General features: G+C 43.9%; 1 protein-coding gene across 1 annotated transcript; it reads left to right on the top strand.

Annotated features, from left to right (window-relative positions):
* The first annotated feature begins 4826 nt into the window (after positions 1-4826).
* Positions 4827-14983, top strand: LOC119393019 (serum amyloid A-2 protein). Its single transcript, XM_037659886.2, has 2 exons — positions 4827-5073; positions 14629-14983. Exons 1-2 carry the CDS (start codon positions 4859-4861, stop codon positions 14861-14863), a joined length of 450 nt encoding a protein of 149 aa, XP_037515814.1. The 5' UTR covers positions 4827-4858; the 3' UTR covers positions 14864-14983.
* Positions 14984-17506: the final 2523 nt, after the last annotated feature.

Genomic DNA, 17506 nt, shown 5'->3' on the forward strand with positions numbered 1-17506 from the left:
TGCATGCCTTGAAGTTATAAAAGACACTTTCCCTTGAGGTAAAATGTTTACTCACGCCACAGTCGGAGACACGGGAAGCTTTCAAATTCAGCGCTTTCATTTTGTGCGTCTAGGTGGCGCTAGGGGAATATTTTCGGTGTAGTGGTATAATAATGTAGATTTCTCAGTATTCCTGCAGTTTCTGTGTGTAATTCGCGCGTGTAATTATACCAGGAGACCGTAACTGCTGTATCTTAAGCTACGCATGCTCAGATTTCAGCGCTGTTTGAAGCTTACATCGGTTCTGTTGACGTTTGTGTCACGATAAATTAAGATAATTTACGCACTTAGTTTCGAATTTCTGCTTGCTTTATTGAAAAATTCTATGTTGAGGAACTAAACGGGGGCTCTCGTTTTTCCACGTGCAAATTCAGCCACAGAAGTTCAGTAGCTTTCCACAAAAATGGGCCAAGGTAGGTGCCTATACTGAGAATGTTGCCCAATTTTGATCAATATAATTTAAAAAAAACTGCGCGTACATCCATCAAATTGAGCATTCTAGCGGAAAATTTTATTCTCTATATACGCCCCGAAAATGAATATTCTCTAGCGAATAGTTACCGGACAGTCTGCGGCGAAAATTACTAATTTTTTCTGTTTTCAAAATCTAAGCAACAATAAAGTAGACGTCCAACATTAATTTACTACGTTGAGGAAATAGGTAAATATGTCTTGAGAGTGCAGCGCAAGAAACAGTCCAGTAACTGTAGCAGATTTCTCAAAAATTGTCATTGCTCAGGCACAGTCAGCTAAAACCGTGTATATAGCGCTCATTCTTCGCTGTCCATCCCCAAATGAAGACTTGCTAAATGTGGTCATGAGTTCTCTTTTGCAACCTGCATAATTCACATGCCTAATTTAAGGGAAACCTTGACCCTTTAGTTTCTAAATATTGGCGTTACTTCCCATACGAAAGCTGTTGGTTTCCCCTGAAAGACATCACTTTAGTAGTTTTTGGAGCAGTATGCATGTTCCATATAGACCGTTTCAATTGCTTCGTGCGTTACTGGTATTGTGAGTGAAATATAAACAAAAACATCTACAGCAGTCACTTCGCAAACGACCTCAAAAGTCGTTTCAAGGAAGTAATTTCGCTCATTGCCCGAGTTGGCAGCCCCCTGATTACTTCGCAGCCTGCGATCCTCACGGGCAACAAACCAATAACGCCGATAGCTTTACGCTTTCTGTGCTTCATAATCCTATCGTGAGTTGTCCATCGTAAAAGCACCATGAATATTTTTGTTATTTTATGCCATTTTCAAGGCGGTTCATGGGTCAGGCTACGACCCATCCACCGCGCCTTGATGGGTCGTTCATTGGGCAGCGCAACTAGTTCCCGGTGCCACGGGCAACGCGTGGGCGTAATCCCGTGGGCTATTCTAGTAAAATCTGCGCGCTATTATAGTAAAATCCAGGAGGGGAGATAATTAAGCCGGACATAGCGACTGATAGGGAGGTTTATGTGCGAAACAACGGCTTTTCGATTGAAATCCACGAATGCGATTCCTCTAATAAACGAGACATCACTTTCTAAATATCTTCAATACCTTGTTTTATGCTACTAGATGCACTATGCATTTGGCAATAATATAGCATTAAGGTTTAGTTCATGTCGAGCCATGGACGGCGACTGCGTCGCTAAGGTTCTGCCACTTCGTGACAGCTACTTACTAAAATATACATTGGAGCATCAGGTCCACCATGCCACGCGGATGAGTGAGCACATGAACAGGTTTTACAGCAGAGCTGTTAAGCTTTTCGTTGTGTCGTGTGGCGACACCATAAAACTGTCATCATCATGAACAGACAAGCGCTCTCTTCGTCCTCGTCTTTACCTTCTGCTTCGTTTCCAGAACACGTGCGCCGATTGGTCCGACGTGGAATACAATAAATCTGGTGGACGAGAGAACGAGTACAGCGAGAGAAGAGATAAATTGGTGCAGCTACGCATTAGTGGTGCGAAGACTGAGGTAGCAGCGGCGCTGTTGGCGTTGCCCAACTCCATTCCCTCCTCCTCCTCACCTTCACTCCCATTTGCCACCCCGTGCTATACCATACTATGCAATGCTTTACCCTCTCACCTCCTTCTTTTCCTACTTCTCACCATCACTTCCCTTCCCCACCCCTTGCTATACTATACTACCCCATACTATACTCTACTATACTATACTATACTATACTATACTATACTATATTATACATAGCTATGCCTGCTCTCTCTTTTTTCCATCTCTCTCTTGTGTTTGTTGTTTAAACAGCCTAAGAACAGAACGAGGGTTATGAACTGGCAGTCAGTCTTAATTTGCTGTGCACGAGTACAGTTATCTATATAGGTCAGTTAGTCAGAGAAGAACCCATGGTCGCTACATGACATGTGTAATGCTTACGTTTCATTGGCACAGCAAGGTAATGCACATAAGAATAGAAAATGAGAATGCCTGCCACACATGTCAGGTATTACCAAATAATGACCGACGGCTTACCCCAATCTGTAACAAGAAACGCTTGTAATCATTGCATTCTACTGGTACTAAGCGCTACATACGGGAGATAATTAGAAGCTAATAAAAATTTCTGAAAGCCTAAGCATCGAGCAATGAATGATGGAATGAGAAATTATGGGAGTTCCGCTAAGAAATCGGAAGACTGCAGTCTGTTTTTACAAAGAAAACCGGAGTAACAGATATTTAGTCTATATTAACAGGAACGAAGTGGCTAAAAAAATCAAAATATGAGGGGTTCAGCAGGACAGTACGACAGGTTCATTTGGGCACAAACTGCGCCGATATTTATCATGATAGTAATGTTAAATGCGAAGCATTTCTTTGCGAACCAAAGGCACCTTCACCGTTTTAGATGCGAAGTATCTTATGGCGGAGCTCAATCCAGTGATGGTGGTGGTGTGCGGCGTGACCACCCTTACTGTGCATGCGCATACCCTCTCCCCTCCCTCTCTCCGCTTCCCCTCTCCCCTCCCCCTTTCCACTCTTCCTCTGAAACGGGGGCTAGACATGCCGAAATTCTCTCCTGCGCAACGCCGCGATGAGCACCAGCGCATGCGCGTCCCCTCCCCCTCTCTCTCCTCTCCTACGCTGCCCATCTCTCGCACGCCTGCCGACCGCGTTCCCCGCTCGCCCTGTGAGAATTAACAGCCAGGCTAGAGGGAAGACAAGACGCGCGTAGCGCTCCTCTTCGCGTTTCACGACGCGAGGTCGGTAGCATGCCCAAAGAACGCCAACGGAACGCCATCGTGCAAGTGCTCCGGCTTCGCATCGCCTCATGGTCCCCTTTAGCGGGAAATGGTGTAATTTGTTTATCTATCTATCTATCTATCTATCTATCTATCTATCTATCTATCTATCCATCTATCTATCTATCTATCTATCTATCTATCTATCTATCTATCTATCTATCTATCTATCTATCTATCTATCTATCTATCTATCTATCTATCTATCTATCTATCTATCTATCTATCTATCTATCTATCTATCTATCGAAGCGGCTCCGTCTCCGCGTTATCGTGGTCATCTCATTGACTTGGTATACACCAAATTCGGCAGAGGAGGACTTGAGTGCATGACGTAGACTATTATTAGTTCACGACATGATAACCTGGCTTCCCTGCTACGTACGTCATGAAATTCTTTGCACCAGTGACGTATGGCACATGCCCGCATACAGCTGCCCGTAGTATGCGGGTCTGCGCCAGAGATGATTCACAGTCTATCAATCCAGACTTTTACTTTACGCGACAGCGTGAAGGAGCCCGTGTCACACAAAAAGGTCCCTGTCGTGGTTGTAGACGGCTGAATTATACCGATGGAAGCAAAGAATAAAAAAATAATTGCTTCAGCCATAATCGAACCCAGGTATTCTGCATGGCAACGAAGTATTCTACCACAGAGCCACGCCAGTGCTTGAAACTCCTTTCGAAAAAGACCCTCTACGAGCGTTATATCAGGACAACACCAACTGCCGTTACGGAGTTTGCTGTAGGATTTTATACCAATGTAATTGTCGCGCTTGAATGTAGATATGCCCATCAACGCACCGTAGAGTACTTCGTGGCGATAAACTGACGTCTCTTCTCTAACGTGAGTGCCGACGTTATGTCGGACCATGAGTAACTCTACGCACTAGTGTACTCAGACCTGGTAAGTCCACGATAAGCACAATACTAAATTTACACAGTGACGTCGATCCACATCGTAATGCTGAGCTCAAAGCGAAAAATCCGTCATAGGTTTCGGTATGCTGACAGCTTCGCATGACATTGATTCCCACAATCCGTGGGATCTGCCGGGCTTTTCTTTCGGTTTGAAAGTCTCTTTTTCCTGTTCCACTCGAAAATATGCAGGCAGTATCCTGCAAAATGTCACTTGGTAAGCTGCGCCTAGTAATTACTCCGAAATATTCTTGGACACTCACATCACTGGGTACGCTCCTTCGGAGATCCGAGCACGTGTCTTCCTTGATATCGCGCGTATGTGACAAAAAAATAAATGAACAAGACTTTTTCTTTGGACTGCAAGGCGACAAGCGTAATCGTCGCGAAAGTGGACCGACAGTTAACAGCCGTCGCGCTGATGTTCCGTGGAACGCGGCGGTCCGGGGAGAGCCTAATCTTGGGGAAAAACCCCCCATCTCAAATGTACATGGGAAGCGAAAGAAAAACAAATCACGCGCGTCTGAGAGCTTTCGTCGACTAGCGAACTTGAGTCAGGGCGCACGCTTGAGCATATAAAGCTGCCGTGGGTATATAGAGCGCCTCACTGAAAAGCCTTGACCGGCTCTGAGGCACCGGCATTGCCGCAAGATGAGAGATCTTACGTTACTCTGCCTGCTACTAGTGCTCGCATCTTCGCTGACGGCCGCAGCAGATCGTCAGCGTCGCTCCAGCATCTTCGGTATGGCTGCGTGTGTTACGAGAAATGCAGCCGTCCTCCTTCCCGCTGACGGCCGGTGCGCCGCGGGAAAGCTTCAGGCAGCCTACAGCGCCATGAGAGATGCTAACTGCATTAACTGCGACAAGTGAGTACCGCTACACGACATGTATGTATTCCACTTAAGACGCTGCGCAAGTGTGCGGCAGAGAGGATCAACTAATTTAAAAGAAAATTCTCGTAAGGGAAGAAAGTAGAACCAAATGTTTAAAGGCCCATGCATCCATGACAATATCAAAGCGCGTCGAACGTCTGGATGCACTAACTAGAACACGAGAAATTATTAAATGGACACTAAGAAGAAAAACAATGTCACATGTAATAATAACGTTACCGTTCGACAATAACAGAGCACACCACTTTTGCAGCGTGAAGATGCCTGTGAAGTCAGAAGACATATTCCAGAAGAAAATACATTAGAGAAGTTCCCCCAACAACTCGCCGAGGCGTAATAGATTGCGGCGGCGTCTGCTAGGGTCTATACATAATTTTTTATTGTTCATTGACCTTCATGGCGTTCGAAGGGCGCCACCTAGGGCGAAACTTGAACCAAGCTTGAAGAAATTTTATTTAGCCTATGTAGCCAAAATCCCAGTTGGATCCAGAAAGGACGGGGGGGGGGGGGGAGGGATCCGGATGCAGTGATCATGTTCCCATTTTTGAATGTATGCGCTTAAGAGGACCTGCCCTGTCCTCCCAGGAACTGACCCCATATACTTCATAACAAGGCCCCGCCTCCCGTAAGAAAAATCCTGTATCTGACCCTGCGCCTAATACGAACGGCTTTGAAATCGGTCGCATCATAATAACAATCGGTTGCTTAGATTTCGGCGTGCAAAAAACTTGAAATTTTAACCGATACTCTCTCTTCTCATATATTTAATCACGATGTATATTAACGACAATCAGAGTATAATGTGTCACTTAAACTGATTTATCCTTTCACTTTAGCATCCCATTGAGGGTGTTTTATTTACCTGCCATCGCATTCGTGCATGCCCTAATGGCCACAGTATTCGAATTGTGCGTTAGATATTGTAGGTTGAAATCCTGTTCAAAATTTTAGCATTAAGCATTTTAAGATAAACTCTAATAAAGGCCGCACTATTTTTCCAGTTCAGCTTAATAGTGGCTGTTAGTGGTGAGAGAACAGGCAATATTACAGTGGAATCTCAAACTGGAGAGTGCATGGCGTCGCATCAAAAACATTCAAATATGCGCACTATTTAACTAATCATAATACGCGCCACTCGTAGGTTTCTTAGCGTGATTTACAAATAATTAGGATTTCGAAAAAAATCTATTTATTTACACACACACAAATGTATTTATACATTTATTTATTTATTGATAAAGCGTAAGGCGTACGTTGCTTTTGCACAGTATGTCCCTTCTGTTTCGGCTGAGGCTGGTGGGCCAGCCGGACTGTTAACAACTTATAAAAGTCGCGGCAGATCCCACGTATTGTGGGAAGTTCTCTTGCACCCCATATTTCAATCGAAGTAGTAATCGAGTAGTTGCTTATGCCGCATTTTTTGGCTTTGATAGGTGTTTCACGACGTGTATCGATGTTTTCGTGTAAATTCAGTAGTTTTGTGCATATCGTGGCTTATCGCATTTTTTGAGATTTGAGATTGAGATTTGATTTATTTTCTGTACGTACAACAGAAAAAACGAAGCAAAAGCAAAAGGCTACATAGCCTGACGGAGGCTTTTGCTCCGAAATACAGTATGGCAAAAAAAATAATAATAACATAAAATAAAAACTATTATAACATGTCATACACAACTTAGACACAATTAGAGAACATCATTTTATACAAATACAGTTTGCAAATTCTGATCAAACATATAACCATCACAAACATAAAAAGGAACAGGACAGTAAATAGTACTGAAGTACCTAAAAACACATAGTTATCGCAATATATGCAATACGTGACGTAAAGAAAGCGTCTGCAGATACACATTCCTAAGCAGCTTGAACAAACAAACAAAAAAAAACAAACAAAAGGAGACAAAGAGTGTAACTGTGCTCTAAGCAGTTGGGACACATAGAGTAATGAATAATCCAAATGTCTGTATTATGCGTATACAATGCCATTATAAAGGAGAATTTCCTTAAACTTATTTTTGGAAGTTTTCTTATTTAGGTCAACTACGCCATTCAGTTTGTTGAGGACACTCGGTATTTGATAACCAATATGTTGTTGACCATAGGTTGTTCTAATGTGCGGAGTTCTTATACTATGTGTACGGAGACAGTACTCAGCACATCGAGAAGAATCGTACATGGGGTATAGTTTATTATTTTGGATATACAATAATAACTTATAATAATATATTTGGTTTGCTTGTAATATGAGATATTTAGAGAATAACGGACGTGCGCTAAGTCCTTGCGGTTGACCGTAATATCCCTCGAACATTCGTAGTACCTTCTTTTGAAGTGTAAGTAATGTCTTATAGTTTTGTGCTGTCGTTGTTCCCCAACACAAGACACAATAACTTAGCCTGGAATATAACAGTGTATAATATAATGCTTTCTTTAGCCAAAGTGGTAATAATGGACATAGTTTGTACATACATCCAACACTTCTGCTTAGATCTGCTGCCAATTTATTTATATGTTCATTCCAGGAAAGGTCTTGCTGGAACCACACACCTAATAATTTCTGTACCTTGACTTGTTCTCAGGTCTGACCCTCAAAGGAGACTTTTGGCTTTATATTCCGTGGCTTATTGATGGGCGCAAACAACATATATTTAGTTTTACTCGTGTTTAGCCGCAACTTGTTTACTTTAAGCCAGCAAGACAACTTATTTAGATATGCGTTTACAGTCCTTTCTAGTTCAGAGATCGAGGAACCAGCAAAAAAAATATCAGTGTCGTCAGCATACATGATTAATTTAGGAGAATCAGGAATGTCACACAAGTCATTTACATAAACTATAAACAATAAAGGACCAAGTATCGATCCTTGTGGGACACCTTTGTTGACCCTCGCACGGGGAGATGTCTCTTGATTAATAGCGACATACTGATAGCGGTCTGTTAAATAATTTTGAATTAACCTATTGGCAACTCCACGGACACCGTAGTTATTAAGTTTTTCTAAAAGAACACTATGGTGCACGGTGTCGAACGCTTTGCGGAAATCAACAAAAAGTCCAAGCGTATATAGCTTTTTCTCAAAATTGGTTAGGATCTCGTTTTTTATATTAAGTAATGCAATCTCGGTGGATTTACATTTTTGAAAGCCAAATTGGGCATCACTTATTACATTGTACTTCGGAAAAAATTTTTGTAATCTAATATTAATAGCACTTTCAAAAACTTTTGACAGAATCGGTAGTACCGATATTGGTCGGTAGTTTCCAATCTCTTGGTCATTACCACCCTTGAAAACCGGGCACACGCGAGCTATTTTTAATTCATCGGGAAAGACGCCGGTAACAAGAGTTAAATTAATAATATGTGACAACGCAGGTGATATAACATCAGCGACGTATTTTATTGGTATAGGTTTAATATCATCATAACCTGCTGCGCAATTGTTTTTAATCTTTGTTATTAATTCTTCAGTTTCATGGCATGAGATAGTGTGCAGAACTATGGAGTTAGATAAGCGACGGTCATTTACAGGCAATTGTGGATCCTCGTCATACCTCACTTCATCGAAATCACAACTTTTTATGAAGTAGTCATTCATTGCCGTTGCCACCTCTCGGTAACCAATACCACTAGAGTTATCCAGAACCCTAGGAATGTGGCTTTGTTTTATTTGACCAGAAAGATTTCTAACCTCGTTCCAAATTTTGCTCGGATTATCACTTATTCTACTAAATAAATTCTCATAATACCCGAATTTAGCGCGCCTTATTTCACCATTTAGATGGTTTCTGTATTTTTTGAACTCGCTTAGTAATTTGATATCTCGTGTCTTTATAAATGCATGGTACATGTTGTTCTTCTTTGTAATTTTTTTAAATAGCGCATTATTTATCCAAGGTTTTCTAATTTTCTGGCGTTTTGCGTTCTTCACCGACACCGGGAAAGCTTCATCTTAACAATGTATAAGTTTATCAATGAATAGCTTGTATGCCGAGTTAGCATCCCTTTCTTCTAACACGTGGTTCCAGTCTGTTGCGATAACACGATGCCGGAAGATTCCAAGCGTCTTAGCGTTGATCTGGCGACACCGTACTTTTTCATTGCTTTTGCAAGCACAATTGGAAGAAGGAATGGTGCAAAAGATCGGCAGATGATCGCTTATATCTACTGCCAGCGATCCAGCAACGCAAGACGGTGGGGGTGTGTTCGTAAAACATATATCAAGTAGTGTTGCAGACTGTGCAGTTAGTCGGGTTGCCTTAGAAATTACGTTATTACAGGCAAACTGTATTTCATATGTACAGGGTCGACCACATCTAAGCTGAACACCTCATTAGTATTCAAACCGGTAAAACTAGAACGTTTCTTATACTTCACGAGTGCAATGCCCGTTATAGAACGTCTAATCATGGCGTCGACAAACACAGTAATGATTTTCCGAATTATGTATTAAACAACAGCTTCAATGAGGTCTTGAATACTAATGAGGTGTTCAGCTTAAATGTGGACGACTCTGTACATGACAAGACTATTTTTACTTACACTAGTAATGTTGGACGAGCTACAGCGAAACATTAATGCTGTCTACATAATATAACTTCGTCGAAATAACGTGTTAAACATATATTCATTAAAATATTTTTTTAGGGTCTTTCATTCCTTCGCGACACTGATTTCGAAATCTCTATACGTGCGCCTTGGCAACAACATTATATCAACATCTCATAGCACAAAGTGTCTCGGTGTGTTTTGCACAAGCACCTGAAATTTAATTTAATCTCCATGCGCAATCAGTTCTCCGTGAGATTTGCAATGCGGGCCATCGTCGAAACCCGCACATATTTTCACCCGCACATTATCCATTCCCTGTATCATGCAGACATTCACAGCCATTTATCTTATTGCATACCAGCCTTGAGTTTCCCATACTTCACACACCTGAGCCAGCTTCAGCGTCTGCAATGTCAGGCACTTCATCTCATGACTTTCAGCCGTTTCTTATCCAGGGCAACGCCATTTTATTGCAGTTTAAATATCCCGCCTCTTTACCAGCTCATTCAGCTTGAGCTATCAATAGTCATACACAAGTTATTTCGTAATATTGCGCATACAGATGATTTTGTCGTTGAAATATTTATTGCGATAGCAATTGTATGGACACTCTCGACGGGTTCTTGCCGTCGCCGTCATTGTCCGTATAAAGTCCAAATTGATAGCATCACCCCACGTAAGGTATCTTCTGCCCGCGAGCTGAAGCGGAGATGAAACAAGCTGGCCGTCTCCGTCACACGTAGGGCGCATACGATAACATCACCCCGCGTACGAGGGCTGCCGTCGATTGCTCATCAAGCAGAGACGAAACGCCCCGTTTTCCTTTCGTAAGGAGCATGAAGGGACGCCAAGGGGGGAAGCGGGGGGGGGGGGGCTCCGTCGCTCGAAGGGCGCGGTCGCTAGCGCGCGCGCTATCTCGACAAGCATCAGGAGACGGCTCGTAAGCTTGCTGTGCTCGCAACGCTTACTCCGCGTTTACAGAACTGACAGCATGAAAACCACTTCGGCCCATGGAGCGGCCGTGTTCTCTTAAACCAGCGTTTTCCTGAGTTATGCGAGATCGGATCCAAAAGAGTTAGCTGCCAGCTTTACCTCGTATAACATTACAATTTGTTGCTATCTCATTCATTGCTTTGCCCTTAAGCGAAACTGTGATATTTGTAAATAATAACCTTATCTTACTAGGTTGTATGAACTTGATAACCGTCTTTTACCTAAAGGGAGCACTGACTACGGTAGGTTCACTACAAAATTTGCAGGAATGAAGCTGTGGAATTATATGCCAACTACAATGAAATTATCACCAACTGAAGATGCAACGAATTGCCAAGCAAGGAAATATTTTGTGCAACAACTCTGTTCATCCTAACAGCTGACTTTTGTAATTGTAATAATAACAAATGATGTAGCCATACTCATACATCTTACGTTGCGTCCATGTTTTTATGGTTACCTGACGTTGCTCGTTCATTGCAGAAGTCTTCTTTTCAATTCTCGCCTGATTAAACATATTTATATTTTCGTTTTTTTTTTTCGCACTGTTATTTACATTTTGAAAATGTCTGTGTAGTTACCGCAACTACTGCTTGATGTATATGTATCACTTTTTTTCATTTACATTATGTATGCGAGCCCCCCAACAGTTTTAACTTTGGGGCTCTCCCTGTTTTACTAATTTTGTATTCATTATAACGTAAAACTGATATCTTTCATGAATAAAAATTGAACCTGAACCAGGTACGTCAACTGAACCGGCGTGTAAGGAGTAGCTTATGGTGCGACGCAACGACGGCACCCACGTTACAGCACAGAGAGAGAAAGAGGGAGAGACATAATTTATCAGAAGGCAGTGAGGACGGTCTGAGCTAGTTCTCCGTAGCCTGCTACTCTAGACAGGTGAAAAAGAGTGATGATGGGAAGAGGAAGAGCTGATGCGTATATACAATAATTACCTAACAAAGCGGTTTCGCTACAGTATAATGTCCACTCCAGGGCTATTAAAAAAATCTGCCCTTGCAGCAGTTGTTGATGGTGTCTGATCGCAGATTGCTGACAAAATGCCATTTGCATTTACTTTCACCGGATTCGCCTGGCCGTTACCTTCACTCGCCGCTATGCACACCTCATCTTCCATGCGCATCAGAGGCGTAGCCAGCAATTTTTTTCTAAGGGGGGCGGTGGGTTGGGATTCAACCACCCTTTAAGGTTGTTCGTGCGTGCGTTTGTATAAGTGCATGTATATATACGCATGCGAAATTGAAACATTTCGGGGAGGGGTGCTGGGTTCACACATCCCTCCCCCTGGCTACGCCAGAGGTGCGGATAGCCTGAAAAGTGAACGCTGGCGATTGTGCTAAACCATAGCACATCTGGTTTGTGACAACCCCCTTTGTGTCACAAAGAAAAACGCTTGCTTCAACGCTGGCAAGAATCGGTGTGGCAAAACAGCACAAACCTCACTTGCCACGAAACGAACTGTAAGCAGCGATCGCCGGCGTATTCCTTCGGCGATGAGCAACGCTAGACAATAGCTTGCTGAGTCATAGGGGTACATGTTTAATGTTTGTACATGTATTATCAAGCGGATAGCCAACATTGCAACCACTATTGACATTAGAAAAGCACCGCCACCGCACAGGCAAGGGGGCGATCGGAGATCTCTGTTCGTTCCGCGTTCGTTCTGGCAGTGTTACGTCACAAAGTGGGTGGTCCGGAGCTCTCTACCGCCGAGAGGAAGAGGACAGCCAATCGTCAAGCGGCGAGCTTTCCGGAAGTAGACGCGTTTGTCCTCGGCAAGGGGACCGTATGCTCCAAAACGAAGTGTTTCGCGCCTTCTAAGAAATACAGTTGTTATACGAAAAGATATTGTTTTTTTCTTCTCAAGCTGAAACAGTTTCTGAAACAGCAATAGGTTTGAGTACGGATATTTATTAGTGTTACTTTTTCTAACGTGCTCGCTATGTAGTGTCGCGCACGCCAAGAAAAAGAAGAGAAAAGTAGCGCTGGGACCAGTTTTTCAAGATGTCGTCCCACCGCGAAAGTCTTCCTTGGCCCCCGGGTGTCGGATCATCAAAGGGAGCTTCTGTTGGCATTTATGAAAGAGCACCCACATATCGCGACGCCGTCGTCCCCAGTGGGGCCGTCGTTCACGAGTGAGGACCGGGACGACATGTGGCAGTAGCAGGTAGCGCTTTTGAACGAAGAAGTCCCTGCGCGTAAGACCACAGGCCAGTGGCAGGCCCGTTCGTTTCGTTCGCACCGTTCGTTTCGAGAACCGAAAGCGACGCCGCACTCGCTAATGTCTTGAAACGCGTCTCGCACCTCCAACCGCTCTGCCTCTGCTTCGAGAAACGCAGCAAGAGAAGCACCGGTCCCAAGCGCCATTTTCTCAAAATCAGCTGTTGCGGCAGCCGCTACCGCCGCATCATGCCGTGCGAAGCCGCTTGCTCGCTCGAGAGAACGCGTTCGAACGGTCTCTCGCTCCGTTCGTTTGTAGCAGACAACATGCTCCTTATGACGCGGTATGACGTCATCAAAAAATAAAAGATGAAGCAAAAAGAAAAAAAGAAATGGCTACGCCCATCAGAGACGGCGTTTCTCCGGCTTCGGCCAATTGTGTGAGCCGCCGGACTGGGCGCGGAACAAAAGGCGCAGAACAAAGGCGCAGAAAAGAGATCTCCGATCGCCCCCTAGGCAACCAAAAGAGTTAGCTGCCTGCTCTTAGTTGCGTGGTGCTGAGTAAGAGTCATTACAGGACGTTTGTCGGCGTTTGTCTTCCACAATAAAATTACCAACTACAACAATTCATATTTCGTTGTCTCGTTCAGCCCTTCTAAAGTGGGATAACCTCTTTAATGTATAATTTCGCTGTTCCGAGGTTGATATAGACTGTGATTCGTGTGCAGCGGTTACCCTTATACCACGGGCCGTGGTATGCGAGTATGCGCAACACGTGACCGTGAAACGAGTTCCATGACGTACGCGGCAGGCATGTCATATTATTCATGTCATGACCTGTCAGTTATAATTGTTATGCTCGCATGTCATCTCGTATATGCAAACTAACGACATCGCACACACATAGGCGGCTAGATAGATAGATAGATAGATAGATAGATAGATAGATAGATAGATAGATAGATAGATAGATAGATAGATAGATAGATAGATAGATAGATAGATAGATAGATAGATAGATAGATAGATAGATAGATAGATCCCCCACTGCAGTTTCCCCCACTGCAGTCTTCAAGTGGCCAGTCGGGTGTTTTTTTTTGTCACGGGAAAGCGTAATTTAGTAACAGGGTGGCAGTTATTTTACTCTTTAGTGTCCTTTTATCAACGGCATCGTATACCTAGTGAGTGGTTTTATCAGTGTAGTTAAATCATTGCACGGTCGAAGACACTGTGGGCGCCGGCCACATTACATTCCCGTTACTATGTAAGGCAAGTATGTGGAAATACGTATCAAAGGCGCTTGAGGGCCGTTTGCTTAGATAGGTGCACAACGCCACGTGGTCTAAATTTCCGAAGCCCTACACTACGGTGTCTCTCATAATCATGTCGTCGTTTTCGGACGTTAAACCCCAACAATTATAATTATAAAATGTGCTACAGTGGAGACAAACCGCTTCCTGGTCAGTGTCAGTGGTCCTCAGCTGCTTAGGAAATTACAGTCGATGTTAGCGAAGTTCCGGCAGGCGAGGCTGAACCGCCTTAGGGCGAAATCTGACACTTGTAGTATTTTCACAGCAAACGCGGACCTTGCGTTTGCGCAGGAATCGCGAAACACCACTCGTTATCCGTTTCTAAGCAACTCGGCAACCCTGAATAAATGTGTCGCCAATACAGCGCATTGCACATCGTTCACTTCGCACAATAACAGGCTCGCGAAGAAGCGGACTACGTTCTCGAGCAGTGTTAACCATTTGCACATGTCGCCATTTATTGCGTTTTATATGTTGCTGTCTCGGCCAGGTACTTCCACTGCATGGGCAACTACCGCGCTGTTCACGAGTGTGGCAACTCGGAGGATGCTCGGCACGCCGCTGAAGTGATCAGCAACTGCCGCGAGGAAGCGGACGCCGGTGGAGCTGACAGTGCTGCCGATCAGGAGGCCAACCGATATGGCCGAGGGGGCGGCGACTGCGCCCACCGGTATCTGGCTGCGGTGCGCTGCGCTTACAACCCGGAAACCAGGAGGTGCGGATGAGCAGACGTACCATCCTGTGATGCCCATTCATAGGCTATGTCTTTCAGTCATTCAAAATGTGGGGCCTTGAATTTTTACAATCTAACCGATGATCAGAGCAATAAAGCCGCTTCTTTTGCGTTTGTTGTAAGTGTCATTTCTCTTGAGCTGTTTACTCTGGTATATCTTGGTGTTTTTAAAAGCCACTGTACGCTATCGACTCCTGGTACCAGCAAAAGCTCATGAACGCCAATGACATCTAACACCAGTTGTTTATTCTTGCCGAAGCGTTTCTATTTAGTCTGAACAGTACCACATCACCTCTTGCACGCGTGACGGAGTCCTGTCTTAATTTGCAGGCTTTTATTAATTGACGCTCCACTGAACGGGCGAGCCCACGGACATCAAACAACACAACCATTTTTGCTTTGGGAATTTCGCGTCAAGAAATCATCCGTAATATTTATTTTGCTTCTGACAAAGTGGTTCCTTTGGGAGTACTTGGGATTCTCAAGCTTCTTCGCCGTCTAAGCCACCCTCGAAGTGATCCATCTTTCTTCTTTTATATTTCTGCAACTTCCACAGTTACCACTCATATGTTGCTGCAGAAAAAAAAAATTAAACGTTTAAAAAGTCACATATCAGTTTAAAGGTCAACATCTTCGTCCTTGAGACCGTAATTTCTGAAAGTCTACCGTTTATCTTCCTTCCTGATAATATCGCACGCCGCATTTCTGTAGTACTGCTGTTGTCTACTACAAATTTTAGAAAAAAAGGTCTACAAAATATATTCCTTCGTATTTTCTGAGCCGTTTGTTCTTCACTAGTTGTTATTATTTTAGTCTTATTTATGTCCAGAATACTAGTATTAATTGCGAAATGAAATTCAAGGAAATTCAGCGGCGCAACCGAAACGAGTAATAGAATAACTGCCATATTCTTCTGAGACGTCCAGTATGAGCGAGGGTCGTTATTTCAACCATCAACTGGCTTCGTTGTGTGGGTGTGCGGGCTGCGCTTTGAATTATAGCACGCATGATGCACATACGTTAACGAACGCAGAAGAACTACACCTCCGTAATCGTTGTATTGAACAGTGATGTCATTCTGGTCGTGTGCTTGTTGCACTCATCGGTGCTTCGGTTTCGGTTTTGCCGTTGAATTTGGTTAAATTTCAGTACGCCACAATAATTAACAGCGGCCGCTTCTCCAATATCTCAAAGCTGCGATGGGTTCTTCGCATGAAGAACTTCAAGTCTGCCGTGTTGCATAACTGTCTAACTTCACTAATTAAGAAGTTGATGAATTTAACTTTCTTAATTACTGTCCCAGTGTATGTCCCGAACTATCTTAAGGATGCCTGCGGCTCCGTAAAAAGCAATTGCGAAGGCAGGGCGCAAATATCGCATTTTGTTGATTTTTTAGGATTTTCGGACACATTTCTTGAAACACCCTGTATGTACAGTTGCGCTCAATATGACTTGCAACGCGGGAGCGCGTGAACTCACGAGTTTAAAAATTGCCCATGGCTTCAACTTGTTTTCATTTGAGCAAATAAATGATATTTTCTTGTTTGGAATCATCTTCGAGTGCGAGAACAGCGTTTAGTTATGGAAATAAGGGCTAGTGGAAGTCGTAGGTAGTCCTTGAACTCGTCAGGCCACGCGCTCCCGCGTTGCAAGTCATATTGAGCGCAACTGTACAGTACTCACGGATTCAAAGAGGACAATTTAGGGCTAAGTAACGCACATACTATAGTTTTCACTGTGTTCAGTTCGGGTCATATCGGCGTAATTTCGACTCGAGCGCCTAGATCAAAGCGAACACTATCTTTAGAGACCAGATTCGTCGCGACGTGACGTCGTTATCTCGAACGATTGCGCATATTAGTCGTTTTACTAAAAAAAACTTGATGTCGCGTTTGAATCTGTGGGTACTGTACACCTATGACTCCGTAAGCTATATTCAAGCGTTGCGCGAATGTGCCTACGACCAAGCTATATGTGAACTGGTAACGAAACTTCCATAGAAGCCCATGTGTCAAGTAGCTGGCGGATCGTTGCCACCGTCGCCGTGTACGTATCGTGGGGACAACTAACATCGAGCAAAAAATGAAAATTAAAATATGACATCGCAACCGCAAGCGCTAGCAAGGTTGCGCATTTGGGAAACGTTGCAACGCCGTTCCGCAAGCCCGCTTCACTGCGCCGCGCACTTCCTTGGGGCGCTGCTTGGGGCAACGGAAAGACTGGACGGCCAAGCGGGTGACAAGATCGTATGCTGATTTATATTTTACAGCGAAAGCTGTTGTGAGATCACAACAACGGCCGTTTTTGGCGCCGTAGTTGTCTGCCCCCGGCCGCCGCCAGCGCCCGTAACCGCTGTCGTGCGAAATAAGAAAAAAAAAAACGAAATAAGAAAAAAATATATACGATGGAACGAGGTTCGACTCTCGGCCCTCGGCGTAGGAGCCCACTATGCTACCACAGAGCCATGCCGTTCTTTTCTTTATTTCCGGTTGTACGTGACACAAACGGGGACAACAGAATTATATTACAAGACACCACAAACATGTAAGCACACATCTACCGTCAACCACTACATAAACAACACTGTGATTTCAAATTCCTTCATAGTAACCAGGGGTTCTCCTCAAGCCAACCA

Source organism: Rhipicephalus sanguineus, chromosome 1 (genome assembly GCF_013339695.2).
Source record: "Rhipicephalus sanguineus isolate Rsan-2018 chromosome 1, BIME_Rsan_1.4, whole genome shotgun sequence".
In the NCBI taxonomy this organism is placed as follows: domain Eukaryota; kingdom Metazoa; phylum Arthropoda; class Arachnida; order Ixodida; family Ixodidae; genus Rhipicephalus; species Rhipicephalus sanguineus.